General features: G+C 34.5%; 1 protein-coding gene and 2 non-coding genes across 3 annotated transcripts; 2 read left to right on the top strand and 1 right to left on the bottom strand.

The window, feature by feature from the left end:
• Positions 1-19: 19 nt before the first annotated feature.
• Positions 20-105, top strand: LOC148784352 (small nucleolar RNA R11/Z151). The gene has a single exon (XR_016063880.1). It is a non-coding gene; the product is annotated as a small nucleolar RNA R11/Z151 (small nucleolar RNA).
• A 158-nt stretch (positions 106-263) lies between these two features.
• On the top strand, positions 264-397 carry LOC148784351 (small nucleolar RNA snoR137). Its single transcript, XR_016063882.1, has one exon. It is a non-coding gene; the product is annotated as a small nucleolar RNA snoR137 (small nucleolar RNA).
• A 1,547-nt stretch (positions 398-1,944) lies between these two features.
• On the bottom strand, positions 1,945-8,475 carry LOC105162641 (uncharacterized). The gene is made up of 9 exons (XM_011080723.3): positions 8,020-8,475; positions 7,817-7,864; positions 7,595-7,654; positions 5,524-5,607; positions 5,295-5,399; positions 4,658-4,771; positions 4,450-4,550; positions 2,730-2,841; positions 1,945-2,416 (listed from the first exon to the last, which is right to left on the bottom strand). The coding sequence occupies exons 1-9, from the start codon at positions 8,425-8,427 to the stop codon at positions 2,288-2,290; spliced, it is 1,161 nt and encodes a 386-aa protein (XP_011079025.1). The 5' UTR covers positions 8,428-8,475; the 3' UTR covers positions 1,945-2,287.
• Positions 8,476-21,585: the final 13,110 nt, after the last annotated feature.

The raw sequence follows: 21,585 nt of genomic DNA, 5'->3' as shown, positions 1-21,585 counted from the left end.
TGCTTTTTCGAATCGTATTGGGCTTGTGATGAGAAGAAAATTATCTTAGCGGATTTCAGTGAGATAACTATATCAATGATCTGATTGTTACACACACTGAAGCCCACTTCATTTTATTTGATTAAACTTGAATGTTATTTCTGTGTTTTGTTATTTTTGTATGCAATGATGAGATGAGGCACCACTGGGAGATTTCAGGGTAGTGGGTTAAGGTCTTGTGCTTCTTTGATCCTGTCTTTCTTGGATGGTTTCAAGTGAAATATGTTGCTTCTTGGTTGTGAACTCCCTCTATTAATGGGTGAGGGATTGTTCATGCTCCTAAGCATATATTTAACATGTCAGTTTTAGACAGCGTGCTGTCGACTTTATTGCATCGTTCTACCTTTCTGATGCAACATTCCACAACCCCTATCCTTACATTTAATAGGGGTTGGCGATGCCTCTCATATAAATTTTGTATCTACATCATAGTATTATAGGGTTAAATGCAATTTACCTTGTGATATATAAAATGAGCAAATATCCCCTATAAATAAAGAATTAGTCAATTACCGTTTTAAAAAATTAAATGATTTATATGTGCTTCAATCACCAATAGTCTCATGTGGACATGAATCCACATGGGCCGCATGAAAATTTTCTTGGGTTTAATGTAATTTAAACAATTTGATATTTTAAATGAGTAAATTCTTTTTTATAGAAAATAAAAAGAATACTAAATTGTTTGTATATTTTTTTTTTAAAATAGAGCAATTTATCTTCCTATTTAAGTAGATAATTATATTATTTTAAAAAATGCAGAAAATTATTTTGCTATTTTATTTTTTATAGAATAGTAATTTGCAATATCACAGTGATTGCATGCATCTTTGCCAAACTTTCTTTTAAATTCACCGTAGCTGGTAGACCATGTGGCTATAAATTCATACAGGTGGCATCGATTTTTCCTTTTCTAATTGATGAAAATTTGTGTATAATATAATGGCTGATAACTCATGTGGATAAAATTGATGGAAGAACATCAAAATTCTTGCATAAGCCACATGGGTTTGAGTTTATATGGGCGGCGTCAATATTTTTCATTATATTTTGGATTGAAAATTGGATGTCAGGCAACAAGTGAGAGCATGATCATGTGTAATCCAATAACTGAATAATTCATGTGGTAGAGTGCTACATTTGCCCTGCCACCCCCTTCATGGTAGAGTGCTACACTTTTTTATCTTTCTATATTTTAAAAAATACAGTCGAACGAAATTTACTTGAGAATAAATGTTTTTACCCGAATAATCTGTCTAGCTCTATGCAAGTTATACAGAAAGAGATGGGAATGGAAAACCAAAACATACTTGGAAAATCGTCGCGAGGAGAAGAGATGGGAGGGAGTGTTCAGTTGCATGTCCCATCTTGAAGAGGGCGAATGGCACTAACGAGACCTTCGCCAATTAGGATATGTGTTTGGGCTATGTTTCCTCGATTTTACATTGTAGCATTCTGCCTAATGGTGTTTCTCTAGCTAAATATTTATTGGAAAGATTTCACTGGAGACGGAATTTCACTATGAACGATGATGTCCTAAGGTAACGAATTCTGTAAGATCGAGTTTCATTTTTCAAGAAGTATAGCACAGAATGCATTCTGCTGTTTTATCCTTGACTGTTAATCGTACATGTTTCTGAAGAACTTGAAACGCCCTCATCACAACTTACCATACATAATTTACAAATGCTATATGCCTGGCGAATTTGATCATAGTAACTCAGTCGGTCATATAAAATGATCAAAGAATTAAATTTTGCATTTTAAATCTATGTGGATCGATTTTGATGACAAGCAAAAGGGGGTGTGAACATGAAAATCCTGATGCCCCCACATAGCAAAATAATCTATATAGCCTCTAATTAATTTCAACACTGAAAAAAAAAAATAAAAACGACCAATATATGCACCTCAAAATATCTCTGTGCAGCTAAAGAACAGAGATTCATAGGTTCACTTCCAAACCATCGTATCCACCAGTCCTATGAATTCCTTACTAACATTTCCAGCTAAGTAGCTTTATGTACCGTTATTTTGCCTCACCTTGTCATTACCTTGTAAAAAAAGTTGTTTGGGAAAAAAGAAGAGAAGCCAACATTGACAGGAGGACATTATCCTGCATTGCTAAAAGAAATCATCTCTTCAGTTCTCTGATATTCTTCGATTGTGGATAACCAGGCTTTTCTATGATAGACTTGGGAATTCAATGATCAATCGATAAGATTTTGTTTTTGAAAGGCACAAGACATTATTTCCTGCTGGAGAGATAAAGACCAGATATGATGGCAACCCCTGCAACTGTAACTCCAATAGTAGCAAGAATCTTGCGCACTGGAACAGTATCCTTTTGGGATGGTATGGTAAGAAGTTGCTTCACCTGTAAGAGTATATAAACATCAACACATGAAACTTGCAATATGGATGCAATGGCTGCGAGTATTTTAAGAATAGACAACCGCTGCTTGAAAAAGCAATTATGATTCGATTACGGGTTTGCTGGTCTTAAAATATACAGCGCATATGTTAACCAAGTTTATTTGGACTAAATGCATTTCAACTCCCCATTCTCGAGTCCTGAGAGTGACGCTATCGTGTAATTCAAGAAAGTGACGCTATCAGCTTCGTTTAAAACTTGACCATGATACTTCAAAATAACCAAATCTTCGTGAGGAATAACATAAAATCCTTACCTCAACAGGCTGTTTCCAGTACTTTTGGATTCCTGGTAGGTGCCCCTTCCCCACAACAGCTACCACTGAATTATACTCTCTGGCAGTCCTTAACAATGTGGCCGACATATATCTAAACAAAACGAATTTAAAATAAGCAACTAAATACAATAAGGATGAGAAGTCTAGAATAAAAGACAAAAAAGTTTAAAGAATTAATCATAACTGAAGCTAAAGCTGCTAAATAAATAACAGGAGTAAACTTCAAACAGATGCACCATGACAACTGCACAACTATAAACCTTTTGTACACGGGGGTCACTGAATATTAGAAAGAAATCAAAATTAGTAAATGTCATATCGTGTCAACCAAGGAACTTCAATATATGAGTTGGAGAAGATGACCATGGGCTTGCAGATGGAAAGAGATGGAACAAAGGACCATATCAAGAAAGAGAGGGATACAATGGAAAAGATGAGCAGAATTTGAAAGCAAACACATATAAACATGTTGAGAGTAGATTCAGCAATTCCTGGGTGCTATAATCTGCCAAAGAAACAAACAAGAATAAGAGGGGCTAAAAGATGTATCACCAAGGCGAGTTTAGAATGATCCCCTACCCATCCCCTGCTCCCATGCATATTACCCTCCACAAGACTGAACTTCCATTGATGTCACTAAGGAGAATGTGAGTGTGCGCGCATAAAAGAAAGGGAGAACGAGAGATGTTATCCTGGAGAAGCATAATGAATTTGGACAGAGTAAGAAACGAAGAAAAATAACCTCATGAAAGACATGTCTCAAGAAGCAGCTGAAAGAACAGGAATGATGTGATCTCATTCTACTACTAACCATGTCTTGGGACCATTATAAATAGGAGAGATTTCATCACATCATGCTTCAAGAATGCTCTTGCCACCTATGGAGAAGCCTAGGATGAAAATGAGATGGCCATCTTAGTGAGTTCCACTGATGTTACTAAGGAGAATGTGTTTATGCACGCGTAAAAGACAGGAAGAAAGAGAATCTTATCCTGGAAAAACATAATGAATTTTGGACACACTAAGAAACAAAGAAAAATAACCTCATGAAAGTACGTGTCACTAGAGCAGCTGAAAGAACAGGAATGATTGGATCAATTATTCCAATACTAACCAGGTCTTCGGACCATTATAAATAAGAGAGGTTTCATGAATCATGCTTCAAGAATACACTTGCCACCTATGGAGAAGTCTAGGATGAAAATAAGATGACCATCTCAGAAGTTCTCTTCATTTACTTCATCTCTGCATCGAGAGAAGTAAGCCTGCTCAAGCCGAAGGACACACCTATCTTTCGACATGCATGGGCCAATGCTATAAGCTTTTATGAGTGCTACGACAAACTTGATTGTGAGATCCAACGGCAAAAGAAGCTATATAGATGCATGGTTGGCTTCAGCTCACTGCACTAATTTTTCCAGTCATCTATTTAGAAATATCAAATACATATATAAGTTTCAGGTGTTGCCTGTAATATCCTCACTATTCTTACATCATGCATAAGCTTATCCAAGAAGTAAGAAGTTACCCAAGTTCAACAATGACATAGTAAACATTCCAACAGCAGTCACCATGAGAGTAATTCATCTAAGTGCATGTGACTGAAGAGTGGAGCTAAATAACTTGCCTTGCTTCAAGCACTCAAACAAAATAAGCTAAAATGATAAGTGAAGAATAAACTCAATATAAGAACACTAACTGATCACGCTCATGCACAAGGGTTTCCATAAGAGTCGGAAACTGCTTGCTCATCTCCTGAATTACAAGAGTCAACATGTCAATGTCATCCATTTCCTTCAGCTGCACAAAGGCCCAAAAAACCTATTATTGCTCCAGTAACATCAAAAGACCTGAGTGCGTCGAAGATAAAGCAGATAAGATCTCTCTGACAAGGTAAGGAAGTATACCGTTTTAGTGAGGGCTTCAGGACTTGGCAAGAAAACTGCTTGAAACATTAAGGAATACAATAATTTTGTTTTGTGCCAAAGAGGCATTTTAGCCCATGTTCTACGCAATGTAATCTGCAAAGTTGACCAAAAACTCAAGTTAGAAAGGCAGCACAGTAAATCGCTATATAACTTATTCATGTGATACTAAATTGGAATGCAGACAAGGGAAGAATGAAGGTAGTATAAGAATACAAATGAAAACTTCTTCAAAATTTAAACTTAACAGAGATTCTCTTAACTTCTCAAAATTTAAACTTTAAAGAGATTCTCTCCTAAGGGCAAGAGAAAGGAATGATGCAATTTTTCAGTGCTTAATTAAGTGAAAAAATAATTAAAGTATGGACATTGAAGCTAGATGCATCACAAAGACAGATGACAAAGCTAATTTGGTAATAAAAGATTGAAAAAACATAATATGGTTAACATGGGCATCAAATGCATTTGCAATATGGAAAAGAAGTAAAATAGTCACATCAATCCGTCTTCCAGGAAAAGGGAAGCTAAGCAGCAACGTATTTATTCCAAAGATCATCACAAGTAACCAAGGATTTCTGTTATATGGTTAGGTGAATAAACACCAACTGAACTAGCTTACTTGGACAGGTCGATCACCAAGTATAACTTTAGCCCCATATTTCGTTGCTTCTTCATATGCCACACGAAACTCTGCCCCAGGCAGAACTTCAAGCTTACTAGCAACCTAGTGAAAGCCAGATTGCAAATGAGACAATCCAGTTGTAAAATTCGTTTGAAATATTTATTCAAGAAGCCCCAAGAAAGCTTAGATTGTAAGACAACCAGCAAAGCTGCCAAAACAGTCATACCTTCGCAAGAAACCAGCTGTAAAGTATCCCAAAAGGATTGTGATTTTTCTTCCACATCTCCACCATTTCTCCAATGGTTGGCACCTGCTCAACCAAGCTTACTCATCAGTTCAATCTCCAAATTCCAACTCAAGAACATGTTGAAGTTACATAAGTGAGAGTGAAACAAAATCTTGTGTAAGGAACATCAGCACACAGTTTTCAGAGCATGAAATGGTTAGCGATAACATACTTTCTGAATAAATACCCTTACACAATGTGTAGCAAGAATAGAAAAGCTTTTTGCCTGTTGCTTTAACCGTTTTAAGGTTTATAAGGAAGAAGCTGAAGGTCCTTAAGCATATATGGTTACGATGAAAAAACCATCTACGGTTACCCTATGATCTAAAGAGCAAAATAGATGTCAATGGTCTCATATCTGAGTCAATCAATGTAATTTCCAAACCATAAATGATTTCCCAAAAAACAACCTAGATATTGAAATTAGTTGATTCCTTTTGTTGCCACCTCCCACTTCCCAATCCCCACCTGGACAAAATCTCACATACTTCAAGACTTTAAATTTTTAATTCAGCTTAAGGGAAACTAGAAAGCACGGAAGCATATGGGATGCTAAGAAGCTAGTACCTTCTACCATGGAGTACACAAGAAATTACTTCTTACACAAGCGCAAAGATAGAATGCACTTGAGGAACAATGCTCCAGTTGTAACATGCTGAGTCTTATAGCTTGTACAAAAGTTATAAGGTTTAGTTAGAGCACTCAGAATTCTAATCAAGGTGTACTATTGTCATATGGGTAATAACTTGATTAGAAGTACAAAAGCAACGAATAACTAGTGAGATTTAAAATCAGTGAAGCGCATGTAATCCTATGATAGACTGTGAACACTTTATTAGAACTTGACGGGAGGAAACACGAAAATTTTTAAATCCCCTTAGAAAGAAAAAGCTATAGCAAATCTTCCACTATGAATCATCTGATGTCAGAAAATACTTTTAAACTTTAAACAACTTAAGTACATTAATATCATAACAAATGACAGGATTCATGTAGCAAGACATCTCCAGGTAATACATTGCCCTTCTTTTGCTTTTAACCCTTCCGTACATGGTGCATCATGATGAAGATGAGGCTGTCATATAAAGAGTACGAAACATATTGTATGATTCACAATCTTCAATTATGAGCATCTGATGTTGGAATATACTTTTAAATTTAAACAACTAGAATGCAATTAGACACACAATAAATGACAGGATTCATGCAGCAACACATCTCCATGTAAACTTGTGGAGTTATGATACTGGAATATTTTGCTTTTCTTTCGCTTTCACCCTTTTGGGCAATTGTGGATAATGATGAAGACAAGGTTGTCATATAATGGATAGGAAGCTCCAAACCCCAGCATGACAACTAGCCAAAGGATTTCATGGAATACACTTGGAACACTAGTTTCCCTGAGGCAAGTAATATGAGCAAAATTGGCGGGGGTAAAAGAAGGAAAGTCGAGCAAGCAGAATGGTTGTAAGCTAACAGCAACTATGGCAGACATTTGCTATTAATCAAGAGTGGTGTTTTAAATTCCACGGTTATGGAGCAAATCTTGGAAGGACCTCCCTGTCTTGTGATTGATATTGCACTTTCTAACCATCAATTAAACGCCTTTAATTTCCATATATAAGATTTAAGAATTCTACATTTACAAATTAACAGATATCATGTAGGTGGTTTCAATTTTTTCCCCAACCACTGGCCCTCAAAAAACCACCAAAGCTAGCATTCACATCCAGTATCCTGGATTCTAAACTGATTTTATGAAGTATCACTTTTACTTAGAACCAAAAAGTTTACAAGAACAGGAAGCATCGATGCTCTTGTCAAATTGATATCCTACAACCAAAGTTCTACAGATGTTGAACTTTTACATCTAGAAGCAACCAAGAAACGAGAAGAATTAGTGGCCCTATGGCTACAATTCCGCCGTTTGCCTCTACTCATTGCTAAAATTAACTTGATATCAGAAGTTCCATCCAAAAGGAAACAAATGTAAAGAATATTCTGAGTATACCTTCAAATTTTGGGGCGTAAGAACAGCAATACGACCGGAGCATAATTCCAAGAAAACAACCTGCGGTGAAAAGATGCTATAATATTTGCAGCATTTGAATGAAAAAGAGATAAATGGATAGATGATGGCCCAAAGAAATCACCTACAGTACAGTAAAAAGAGTACTAGCATATCATACTTCAATCTATCGAGCAAGTATTCCAATTTTCAAAAGAGAAGCACCTGCGGTTTCAAGAAATCAATAACTGCTTGTACTTCTCTGCAAGACTCCTACAAATCGAAAAACAAATAAAATAAGCACTCATATATTAATCCCAACGCCTACTAATTTCCATTATTAAGAACCTCACGGTAACGCAGTCCAATAAAAACCAACAAAACATGAGCAATTGAAAACAAAAATATACAAACAATAATCAAATTACCGTAGAAACGTGAGCGGTCCCGACCAAGTAGACATCACACTCGCCCCCCTCGGCAGCCGAGTCGCAGGTGAGCTTCACCGTACTTCTTGAAAACTCCGGAGGCAAAACTTTCCTCTCATGAAAACTGTTACCATCATTTCCTTCATTTCCACCCTCATTTTCAGAAAAATTCTCAGAATTTTCGCCGGAGATCTGATCTCCTTCCGGTACGTGCACAAAATCATCGATTCCGGTGGTCGCCGCGGGAGACGAGGGGTCCATCACGCGGCGGCGACGAGAGTGTACAGAAGCAGGAGATCCGAACGGCGGACTGAGGCGGAGGAAGCGTTTCGGGTTGGTGATTTTGGGGCTAGCGGTTAAGAGAACCAGGCAGTGCTGTGCCGAGTTGAGACGGCTCAGTCGGTGCATGTGTGGTGGTTTTGGATTTTAGGATGAGCAAGTAAACAAAAATCCATTTGCGGATTTAGGGGGCGTTTGGCGGCTCATTTACTTTTTTATTTTTATAATAATAATAATAATAAGAATAATAGAAATTAAAAATTAATTGATTAACAAAAATAAGGTAACTCATAGACCTTGTCCACGACTTTAAAAAAATTAAATTAATGGGAAGTCGTGTTCATATCCAACGATTCCATGTTGTGGATGCAATCCATGACTTCAATTATTTAAATAGTAGATTGCATTCACGAATCCGGTTAATTTATTTATTTATATTATTTTAAAAAAATTATTATTATTAGCTATTAATTAATAATTATAAATTTAAAATATTTTACTAATTGTTATCAATAATAAAGTTATAAATGTTATAATCATTACAAAGGGTCGATCCCACAATTGCGTCGGTGACATTAACGTGCAACCGACTTAATTATGTTGCAGAAACTTAACTGTTCACAATCATGATATGGACTACATGATGGAAATGGAATTAGGGAAATGTTATATCCTGGCACATATGGTTGATTAATGTCAAATTTAAGGCCAAGATCAATATGTGAAGGATAAACTTTTGTTGACATGGTATGTATGGAGCTTATTGAAATCAATTATCTTATTGTGGAGGTTGAGGCACAAGTGATTTTAAAGTATATACACATAGCAGGACCAGCTATATCATCCCCAGCATTATCACGTTCAATTCTTCGCCTATAGGATGTGGTTGGGGCATTCTTGGATGACGTTGCATTTTGTTGTGGTTGTGTGATGAACTCAACAAGATCTTGAAAGGTGTTCTCGAATTGGTCTAACAATTGATTGTACCCTTTCATATCCTATGGTCTACGACGACAACTTAATTGAAGGGATTGCAGTTGTTCAGCTTGAAAAATATAGAATATAATGAATTTTAATGCAAAAAGAAAACGTGTTTAACATAAAGTATGTTTTGTATTATATACATACCATAGTTTGCAACACGGGTGTATCTCCAAGTTGATACCCACTTTCCACACACTTGTCAGTAGATGATGATACGAGATGATGTGTTATATTGTTGTGCCGTTCTCATACCCACGTTCTGTATCTCTTCCGTTGCAAATAAAAAAACGATTGTTGAATGAGAGCACAAAACCTTCCAGCGGTCAAGTGGTGCATATGTGATCAAATATGCTTTCTGGACATTCAAATTATGTATTGAGGGGTTCAAAATTCTGTTGCAAAGTCTTTAGTGTAGATAAAACTCATTTATACACAAAGTACAAGCCAAATACTCATTGCAACTACCATGGATGGGAATCAACAAGGTATTCCTTCTTGCATTTGTATTTGTGATGAAGAATCCTATTTATCTTGGAAATTATTTCTTCAAATACTAAGCAAACATATTATAAGAGGATGGTCCGAGACATGCCTTATTTCTGAACATCATCTCGGTCTCGTTAGAGCAGTAGCCGAAATTTTCATCTTTGTATCAACTCATGGAGTCGCCGATATTGCTTACGGCACGTGTAATCTAATTTCAACAATCATTAAAAGAATGTCCAGTTGAAAGATTTTTGTTGGAGAGCTAGCTCTAAATATCTAATTAGAAAGTTCAATCAAACTATAGAGAAGAAAAAGGGTTACAGGCTAGAAGGTCTTGTATACTTAGACCAGATCAAAAATGAACAGTGGGTTGCTTCTCATGATGGCGGGCAGCAATGTGTAATCTAACAACCAACATATCAAAATGCGTTAATAGAGTTCTAAAAGGGGTTCGTCACCTGACTGTGATTAACATTTGCCCATTTTATCCATTATTTTCATTAGAGGATTGTTTGGAGTAGTGTAATGGTAAACAACAACCAACTATGGACGGACTACGCATACAAGTTTTTCAAATGTTGGTCCGGAGAAAGTCTTGAGCATGCGATCACGAATACCATCAATTTAAACAGTCCGTCTTTATTGTTACAAAGTGCCACCATGGACATGGATTAAATACCCACATTGTCAGAATTGCTAACCGAAAAGGTTCATGTGACAAATGAAGTCAATTTGGGATCTCTTGCTCTCACACTGAACAATTATGTGTTGCATATATGATTAGCGTCTTATCAATGGTTAAGGATTATTATGATTTGACCGCTAATAGAAGGACATATTCTAAGTCCTTCCAACATTTGATGACGTAAGATTATTGAGATATCCCAAACTTTGAGTTGGTCCAAGATACACTCTTTGTATTTCTAAGCGGCCTGGTTGAAGCCAGACCACAAATGCATCAAAGACAAGAATACCAAGAATGTCAAGATTTTTCAAATGTGTCAGGGTGGAGTAGTTGACCACAAATAATTTTTGCAATAATTATTTTTTTAATTGATATATTTTCACTTTATTATTGTTTATAATTTAAAAAAATATTTAAATTTATAATTAAATAATTATATGTATAATAATAGATATATCTAGAAAAGAAAAAAAACAAAGAAAATGTCGGAATCGTGGATGTGATGCACTACTCTGCATTTATTTTTTTTAAAAAAATCTGAAGTCGTGAACAAGATCCAAAACTTGCAATATTTATGTTATGACTTTTAAAAATATTATATATTTGTTATTTCTTTTGTAATATTAAAATAAATAAGCCAACGTTTGACTAACTTTATTTGTAAGAACTCGGGAGTCTCAACGGGGGTTATTTGCACGAGTATCTACCCAAAGTTAAAAATAATATTTTTGTTATCATTTAAATTGATTAAATTAAATGCTAAAATTTATTTTATTCCTCATTTTTGCAAAACAGGTAAAAGTACCTTTGTATTTTAGCAATAGGCTAAAAACTACTTTTATTTTGATAAATTCAGCGTAAAACTCCATTCTGTTAGAAATTAACGAAAAGTGGAGGCACGCGCCCTTGGTGAGTTTCAGCTTGATTTTTTTAGTTTTAACCCTTTTTTGTTATTTTTGACTAAAATGCCCCTTATTGTATATATATAAGACTTAGTCAAATTAATTTATTTTTAGTAGTTTTATTTATATTTTTCTCCATCCTAAGAAATAATTAATTTTGTTCTTTGATATATTTGATGTATATGCCCCAAGGAAATCCGGCTCAAGGAAGAGTAAACAAGCCGAGGGCCCCTCATAGTCAATCCAACAGCTCATGGGGGGTAACTACCCAAGATGTTCGTGGATCTAGCCCAAGAACGTAACCCAACTGGTGATGACTGGCCCAAGATCCATGTTTAAACGTCCCCACTTGGCATACGCCCGTATCGCCAAAGTATACATCCTAGCCAAATGGAAGGCACGTGGCAAGGAAAGTTCCCTCAAAGCCTCAAACTCCTTCATAGAGAGGACTCCCTACGAATTAGGAGTCCTCGTCAGCGAATGATTCCCTCAATGTGGAGATTGACTTGCATCAACAAGATCGACAAAGGATAAGAACAGATTGTGGCTTATCCAAACAACTTTTATCTGTTTCATCCTAGAATAGATCGCACGTGCAGATTCTTACCAAAGGGGACACCTCCCTATAACTACAGGTTTGATCTCCAAGCAGAGGATACCTTCTAGATCTGAACTCTTGCTGTAAATTTTTACTTTGCATTCTCTTTGCACTCTGAACACAATTTTCTTTTACGAATTCGTTCAGAATACTTTGATTTTCAATTACGATTTATTTTTTTTTAATATTTTCTCTTAAATTCGATACTAACTTGAGCGTCCAAATGCTAATGTGTTGTTTTGCAGGTTTCATTTCTCAAGTTCTTTTATCTGTTGACCTAAGTCCAACACTGAAGTCCAAAATTTATTGGACCCATGCTATTTTTGAACGCATCAATATCTATTTAAATATCAACTACCAATATATATAATTAATATTTAATTTAAATTATTTTTTATATGTATTTGAAATAAAAATTTAATATTTTCTTTAAAAATTTAATGTCGCCCCCCATTTTGGTTTGGGCGCTCAGTGTTCTAAACCAAATTTGGACAACACCACCTTTGCTGAGGTAGCAGGAGGTCGGGAGGGGAGGTAGGCGGTGGTGACCTGTGAGATAAAGGTGGTGCGGATAGGGCGATCGAGGGATGGGGAAAGAGAGGTAGGTAGTGGTTACACAAGGGTCGTGGGAGCAGGCAACAATTGCGGATGGGGTGGGGGGAGGGGTTTAATTTTTTATTTTTTTAAATGAGGCGTTGTGGCACGTCGTTCCTACATGCATAATAACGAGTTAAATACAGTTATCACGCTTAAAGTATTAATCCCACATTAATTACCCCAAAAGTATTAAAACCTTCAAAAAGAATCAAGATCTTTAATTTTTAAATTGGCCCGTTTTATTTTAATAATACATTTGTCAAACCACGTAAAAAAAAAATAAATTTATACATACTTATAATTACCATATGTATAAATATATATTAATTGTATACTTTAGTTCATCAACTCTTTGATTTTATTAATTGTATATTTTTTAAGTAAATATATATGCATGTATAAAATTTAATTTTAATTTGATTTGACAAAAAAATAAAATTAAAATAAAATGAAAATAAGAAGTGCTTGAAAAAAAAATAAAAGTACAATAAAAAAAAGTTTCAACAAAGGGTGATTTTTCTATTTTAGAATTCTCTTTAATTTTTTTTCACAGAAATTAATTTTTGTATGGGTAGAATGGACTTTTGAAACTTAAAAATTAAATGGGGGGGGGGGGGAGAGGGTTGAAGGATTTAATACTTTAGGGGTAATTGATATGGGGTGGATACTTCAGGGGTGGTAACTGTTTTTGACCCTATAATAAATTTACAGCAAGAGTTCAAGGAAGAGTAAACAAGCCGAAGGCCCCTCATAGTCAATCCAACAGCCCATGCGGGGTAACTACCCAAGATGTTCATGGATCTAGCCCAAGAACGTAACCCAACTGGTGATGACTGGCCCAAGACCCATGTTTAAATGTCCCCACTTAGCATACGCCCGTACCGCCAAAGTATACATCCTAGCCAAATGGAAGGCACGTGGCAAGGAAAGTTCCCTCAAGGCCTCAAACTCCTGGTTAGGGAGGAATCCCTGCGAATTAGGAGTCCTCGTCAGCGAAGGATTCTCTCGACGTGGAGATTGACTTGCACCAACAACATTGACAAAGGAAAGAACAGATTGTGGCTTATCCAAACAACTTTTATTTGTTTCATCCTAGAATAGATCGCACTTGCAGATTCCTACTAAAGGGGACACCTCCCTATAACTACAGGTTTGATCCCCAAGCAGGGGATACCTCCCTATAACTACAGGTTTGATCTCCAAGCAGGGGATACCTTCTAGATCTGGACTCTTGCTGTAAATTTTTATTTTGCATTCTCTTTGCACTCTGAACACAATTTTCTTTTACGAATTCGTTGAGAATACTTTGATTTTTAATTACAATTTACTTTTTATGATTATTTTCTCTTAAATTTGATATTAACTTGAGCGTCGAAGTGCTAATGTGTTGTTTTGCAGGTTTCATTTCTCAAGTTCTTTTATCTGTTGACCTAAGTCCAACACTGAAGTCCAAAACTTATTGGACCCCTGCTATTTTTGCACGCATCAATATCTATTTAAATATCAACTACCAATATATATATATTTAATTAATATTTAATTTAAATTCTTTTTTTATAATTTAATATTTTCTTTAAAAATTTAATGTCGCCCCCCATTTTGGTTTGGGCGCTCAGTGTTCTAAACCAAATTTCGACAACACCACCTTTGCTGACGTAGCAGGGGGTCAGGAGGGGAGGTAGGCGTTGGTGACGGTGAGACAAAGGTCGTACGGATAGGGCGATCGAGGGATGGGGAAAGAGAGGTAGGCAGTGGTTACACGAGGGTGGTGGGAGCAGGCAGCATTTGCGGATGGGGTGGGGGGAGGGGTTTAATTTTTTATTTTTTTTTAAATGAGGCGTTGTGGCACGTCGTTTCTACATGTATAATAACGAGTTAAATACAGTTATCAAGCTTAAAGTATTAATCCCACATTAATTATCCCTAAAGTATTAAAACCTTCAAAAAGAATCAAGATCTTTAATTTTTAAATTGGCCCGTTTTATTTTAGTTTTACTTTTGTTAAACTACGTAAAAAAAATAAATTTATACATACTTATAATTACCATATGTATAAATATATATTAATTGTATACTTTAGTTCATCAACTCTTTGATTTTATTAATTGTATATTTTTTAAGTAAATATATAAATATATATGCATGTATAAAATTTAATTTTAATTAGATTTGACAAACAATTAAAATTAAAAATAAATGATCTCCATGTACTTTAGGATTACGAAAATAAGAAGTGCTTGAAAAAAAAATGAAAGTACAATAAAAAAAGAATTTCAACAAAGGGTGATTTTTCTATTTTAGAATTCTCTTTAATTTTTTTTCACAGAAATTAATTTTTGTATGGGTAAAATGAACCTTTGAAACTTAAAAATTAAATGGGGGGGGGGGGAGGAGAGGGTTGAAGGTTTTAATACATTAGGGGTAATTGAAATGGGGTGGATACTTCAGGGATGGTAACTGTTTTTGACCCTATAATAAATTTACAGCAAGAGTTCAAGTAAGAGTAAACAAGCCGAGGGCCCCTCATAGTCAATCCAACAGCCCATGGGGGGTAACTACCCAAGATGTTCATGGATCTAGCCCAAGAACGTAACCCAACTGGTGATGACTGGCCCAAGACCCATGTTTAAATGTCCCCACTTAGCATACGCCCGTACCGCCAAAGTATACATCCTAGCCAAATGGAAGGCACGTGGCAAGGAAAGTTCCCTCAAGGCCTCAAACTCCTAGTTAGGGAGGACTCCCTGCGAATTAGGAGTCCTCGTCAGTGAAGGATTCCCTCCACGTGGAGATTGACTTGCACCAACAACATTGACAAAGGAAAAAACAGATTGTGGCTTATCCAAAAAACTATTATCTGTTTCATCCTAGAATAGATCGCACGTGCAGATTCCTACCAAAGGGGACACCTCCCTATAACTACAGGTTTGATCCCCAAGCAGGGGATACCTCCCTATAACTACAGGTTTGATCTCCAAGCAGGGGATACCTTCTAGATCTGAACTCTTGCTGTAAATTTTTACTTTGCATTATCTTTGCACTCTGAACACAATTTTCTTTTACGAATTCGTCCAGAATACTTTGATTTTTAGTTACGAATTATTTTTTATGATTATTTTCTCTTAAATTCGGTATTAACTTGAGCGTCGAAGTGCTAATGTGTTGTTTTGCAGGTTTCATTTCTCAAGTTCTTTTATCTGTTGACCTAAGTCCAACACTGAAGTCCAAAACTTATTGAACCCCTGCTATTTATGCACGCATCAATATCTATTTAAATATCAACTACCAATATATATAATTAATATTTAATTTTAATTATTTTTTTATAATTTAATATTTTCTTTAAAAATTTAATGTCGCCCCCCATTTTGGTTTGGGCTCTCAGTGTTCTAAACCAAATTTGGACAACACCACCTTTGCTGAGGTAGCAGGGGGTCGGGAGGGGAGGTAGGCGGTGGTGACGGTGAGACAAAGGTCGTGCGGATAGGGCAATCGAGGGATGGGGAAAGAGAGGTAGGCAGTGGTTACACGAGGGTGGTGGGAGCAAGCAACAATTGCGGTGGGGGGAGGGGTTTAATTTTTTATTTTTTTTTAAATAACGCGTTGTGGCACATCGTTTCTACATGTATAATAACGAGTTAAATACAGTTATCACGCTTAAAGTATTAATCCCACATTAATTATTCCAAAAGTATTAAAACCTTCAAAAAGAATCAAGATCTTTAATTTTTAAATTGGCCCGTTTTATTTTAGTTTTACTTTTGTCAAACCACGTAAAAAAAAATAAATTTATACATACTTATAATTACCATATGTATAAATATATATTAATTGTATACTTTAGTTCATCAACTCTTTGATTTTATTAATTCTATATTTTTTAAGTAAATATATAAATATAGATGAATGTATAAAATTTAATTTTAATTTGATTTGACAAACAATTAAAATTAAAATAAAATAATCGCCAAGTACTTTAGGATTACGAAAATACGAAGTGCTTAAAAAAAAATGAAACTACAATAAAAAAAAAATTTCAACAAAGGGTGATTTTTCTATTTTAGAATTCTCTTTAATTTTTTTTCACAGAAATTAATTTTTGTATGGGTAAAATGAACCTTTGAAACTTAAAAATTAAATGGGGGAAGGGGGGAGGGGGAAGAGAGGGTTGAAGGTTTTAATACTTTAGGGGTAATTGATATGGGGTGGATACTTCAGGGATGGTAACTGTTTTTGACCCTATAATAAATTTACAGCAAGAGTTCAAGTAAGAGTAAACAAGCCGAGGGCCCCTCATAGTCAATCCAACAGCCCATGGGGGGTAACTACCCAAGATGTTCATGGATCCAGCCCAAGAACGTAACACAACTGGTGATGACTGGCCAAGACCCAAGTTTAAATGTCCCCACTTAGCATACGCCCGTACCGCCAAAGTATACATCCCAGTCAAATGGAAAGCATGTGGCAAGGAATGTTCCCTCAAGGCCTCAAACTCCTGGTTAGGGAAGACTCCTTGCGAATTAGGAGTCCTCGTCAGCGAAGGATTCCCTCAACGTGGAGATTGACTTGCACCAACAACATTGACAAAGGAAAGAACAGATTGTGACTTATCCAAACAACTTTTATCTGTTTCATCCTAGAATAGATCGCACGTACAGATTCCTACCAAAGGGGACACCTCCCTATAACTACAGGTTTGATCCCCAAGCAGGGGATACCTCCCTATAACTACAGGTTTGATCTCCAAGCAGGGGATACCTTCTAGATCTGAACTCTTGCTGTAAATTTTTACTTTGCATTCTCTTTGCACTCTGGACACAATTTTCTTTTACCAATTCGTTCAGAATACTTTGATTTTTAATTACTATTTATGTTTTATGATTATTTTCTCTTAAATTCGATATTAACTTGAGCGTCGAAGTGCTAATGTGTTGTTTTGCAGGTTTCGTTTATCAAGTTCTTTTCTCTGTTGACCTAAGTCCAACACTGAAGTCCAAAACTTATTGGACCCCTGCTATTTTTGCACGCATCAATATCTATTTAAATATCAACTACCAATATATATATAAATAATATTTAATTTAAATTATTTTTTTATATGTATTTAAAATAAAAATTTAATAATTTCTTTAAAAATTTAATGTCGCCCCCCATTTTGGTTTGGGCGCTCAGTGTTCGAAACCAAATTTGGACAACACCACTTTTGCTGACGTAGCAGGGGGTTGGGAGGGGAGGTAGGCGGTGGTGACCGGTGAGACAAAGGTCGTGCGGATAGGGCGATCGAGGGATGGGGTAAGAGAGGTAGGCAGTGGTTACACGAGGGTGGTGGGAGCAGGCAGCAATTGCAGATGGGGTGGGGGGAGGGGTTTAATTTTTTATTTTTTTTTAAATGAGGCGTTGTGGCACGTCGTTCCTACATGCATAATAACGAGTTAAATACAGTTATCACGCTTAAAGTATTTATCCCACATTAATTACCCCTAAAGTATTAAAACCTTCAAAAAGAATCAAAATCTTTAATTTTTAAATTGGCCCATTTTATTTTAGTTTTACTTTTGTCAAACTACGTAAAAAAAAAATAAATTTATACATACTTATAATTACCATATGTATAAATATATATTAATTGTATACTTTAGTTTATCAACTCTTTGATTTTATTTATTGTATATTTTTTTAAGTAAATATATAAATATATATGCATGTATAAAATTTAATTTTAATTTGGTTTGACAAACAATTAAAATTAAAATAAAATGATCTCCAAGTACTTTAGGATTACGAAAATAAGAAGTGCTTGAAAAAAAAATGAAAGTACAATAACAAAAAAGTTTCAACAAAGGGTGATTTTTCTATTTTAGAATTCTCTTTAATTTTTTTTCACAGAAATTAATTTTTGTATGGGTAAAATGGACCTTTGAAACTTAAAAATTAAATGAGGCGGGGGAGGGTTGAAGGTTTTAACACTTTTGGGGTAATTGATATAGGGTTGGATACTTTAGGGGTGGTAACTGTTTTTAACCCTATAATAAATAATCTTTCACATTTTAAAATATATTATAAATAAAAGTAAAATATATAAATCAATACATTACATTATAAAATTAAGAAAAAAATAATTTATCACTTAATGTAAAATTTAAAAAATTAAATAAATTAGTTATTTTATCATGAAGAAAAATTGGTGCGACGGTGTCATTAAACCGCCTTTTGTGAGTATGGAGGGATTTCTCTTTTTATATTAGTACAGGTAATATATTTATTTTATAATTTATAATTATTCATATAATAAAATTTCAAATTTGTTGAACCTAGGCCATTGAAATTTTATAAATTTAAAATCTAATGATTGAGATGAACTTATTAGATTCTAAAACTCATTTATTTAAAAAAAAAATCCAATGGTTATTAAAATAAGACTTAATATATAAGAGTTAAGGGTATAACAATTATTTTATACAAGAAAAACTAACTCCATTAAGTGTATTTAATGACTAAAGCAGATGGATGAGTGAGTTATGTTTAAAAAAATAGGAGTTTTTAGTTTACTTGTAAAACACATGGGCGATTTATGCGATTTGACCTAATAAAATTTATTTCAATAAAAAGTTATAAACAATTCATTACCAACTTGAATATTTTATTATAAAATTGTACATATTGAGCTCCCCCCCTATCAATTTTGACTTTTACTGCTACTTAACTTAATATTTTTTTTCTACAACTTATTCCCACCACAAAGTACAAGCCAGTGCAAACGCCCATTAAATCTTATAAAATAATATTTTTTTAAAATTATAAAATATAAAATATTATTTTTTATCCGGTAGCTTATAATATATTACTAATAATAAATTTATAATTAAGATTTTAAAAAAAATAAATAAGCCCAAATAAATTAGAGGTTCTTTACCTTATATTTATCATTCCAAAACAAAATTCTTTTGTCAGTCATTGTTGCATTAAATTTTGAAATCAATTTTTTGCAAAACAATTTTTGTTATTTAATTATAATAAATGAATTATTGTACAATTTATTCAAAATTTTAGAAAATCAAAGATCAAAAATAAAAATTTTGAATTTTGACCATATTGACAAGAGGTCTTCACTTCAAGTCTCATTTTCTAATTAGTTAAATATGATATGGAAATATTTGATAATTAATAATATACTACTAAAATTAAGGATTTAGAAAAGCCAAAGTTGGAATAGAGCATAACAAAAAGGAACTTTTTATCCAAAAATAGAAATTCAGTAAATTTGTAACAATTCAAAATATTATAAAAGCAATCAATTGTCATAAGGCCATAACATATCTCAAATTCAAAAAAAAAAAAAAAAAAAAATTGGTATCTACTAAAATCTTCCCCAAATTCCTTTCCATCCATTTCATATACTTTCCTGATATCGAGTTCGAGCAGATTATTGTTGTAAATCATGAAAAGTTACAAGGATAAAATTTGATTAATAAATTTATTTTTGTTTAAATAAAACTATAAAATGTGATGAGTTATAATATACAGTATATGATGAATTCATAATATGTGGTGATTTTCAATAACGTTCGGTCATCATTTAGTCTATAGAGTCAATCGAATATGTGTCAATCACTGAAATTGTGTCTTATTTGAGTGAAAATAACGTGTTTACTTTGATTTTTGGTAAAGTGGTACGTAAATTCGGAGCTAATCATAAATGGCAACTTTACATAAAGTTGAGCTTTATTTTTTTGGAGGTGATAGCGGAAAGATTGACTAATAAGTCACCTTACTGCCAACTCTACACCGTAAGATTTTCATCTCATATGACTCCTCGTTCAATTTTTTGGGATTCATTGAATTCTTTTCCATATCTGAGAATCTCCTCCCTTCTTCCACTCCGTCTAGAGGAGTAATTAGCTCTGATTTAGTCACGTTTTCATGTTCTAATTGAACACTTTACATTTTTTATTTTCTCAAAAGAGAATTATCAAACATATGCGAATCTGAACACAATCCTATAATAAGATGAAGAACCCCCTCATTCTTCAAGTTTGAATTTGTTCATTCGGAACTTAGATTCTTCTACTTCATTTTTTGGAGCAAGATGATGTGTTCATTCGAATAAAAAGTAACCCTTTAATTTAAAACCTCAAAACCTATTATAAGCTTACTTTCCAATTGAACATATGTATTCAACATTAGTATTCCACTGGAGTCCACTTATCCTTGACAAACAACAATCCACTTCCAATGGTTAGTTTCTGGCATTTCATGAACTCAACACCAAAACTTTTTGAACTTCAGACACTTTTCATCCCTTTTGCCAGATCAGATTAACCTAAGGTTGAGCAAGGAAAATACTGATTTCATCTCAATTTTATCCCGATAACATCATAAAAAATACACGAAATTCTTATGGGCAACGGGTGGGTATTTGTAATTATGAAAATAAGAGACGAGGACTATATAATCACCCATAAAGCAAAGGAGGTAGTGCCCAATCATTAGACGTTTCCTTGGAACGTTGCATTCCTAAAGACTGTTTCAAATCTTAAAGAGCCAAGAAATTCTCAAAGAGTCTTGAGACTCAGAATTCCGAGATGATAACCAATCTTCACATATGAAATTCGTACATAAATCCACATGAATGAAAGGGTCTCATATCCTGAGATTCACTGAGAAATCTACACATCTGCAATGGTGCATCAAAGGGTGTGCTCCTAAAACTTTAACAAGTCCCTGAAGTAAATAAGAGTAATCCCACACAACTGCAGTGAAAGGTATTGTATTAACACAACAAACACCTCAATTGAGTTCCAGTCGAGTTCATATTTCATTCCGTGAGTATAAACTCACCCAACGGCTCAATCCAATCGCATAAATGATAATTGGCTATGAAAAATGTTCAACAAGCAAGGAATCAACCACATATCGTGTAAATGATAATTGGCTGTGGAAATGCTCAACAAGCAACGAATCAGCCACATATCACACTAAATGATATTTGGCTATCTTGAAGGACAACTAAGATGAAAAAATATGGTAAAAATGGA

The sequence above is a fragment of the Sesamum indicum genome, linkage group LG13 (assembly GCF_026168435.1).
Source record: "Sesamum indicum cultivar Baizhima isolate 11 linkage group LG13, ASM2616843v1, whole genome shotgun sequence".
NCBI lineage: Eukaryota > Viridiplantae > Streptophyta > Magnoliopsida > Lamiales > Pedaliaceae > Sesamum > Sesamum indicum.
This window is presented reverse-complemented; position numbering and strand designations above follow the sequence as displayed.

Excerpts from the sequence above, each read along its gene's own strand:
- LOC105162641 (XM_011080723.3), bottom strand. The coding sequence starts at position 8,427 with ATGCACCGACTGAGCCGTCTCAACTCGGCACAGCACTGCCTGGTTCTC. Across the intron at positions 7,655-7,816 it reads TTGATTTCTTGAAACCGCAG|GTTGTTTTCTTGGAATTATG; the intron begins GTGCTTCTCTTT and ends TTTTCACCGCAG. Across the intron at positions 5,400-5,523 it reads ACAGCTGGTTTCTTGCGAAG|GTTGCTAGTAAGCTTGAAGT; the intron begins GTATGACTGTTT and ends GGCTTTCACTAG.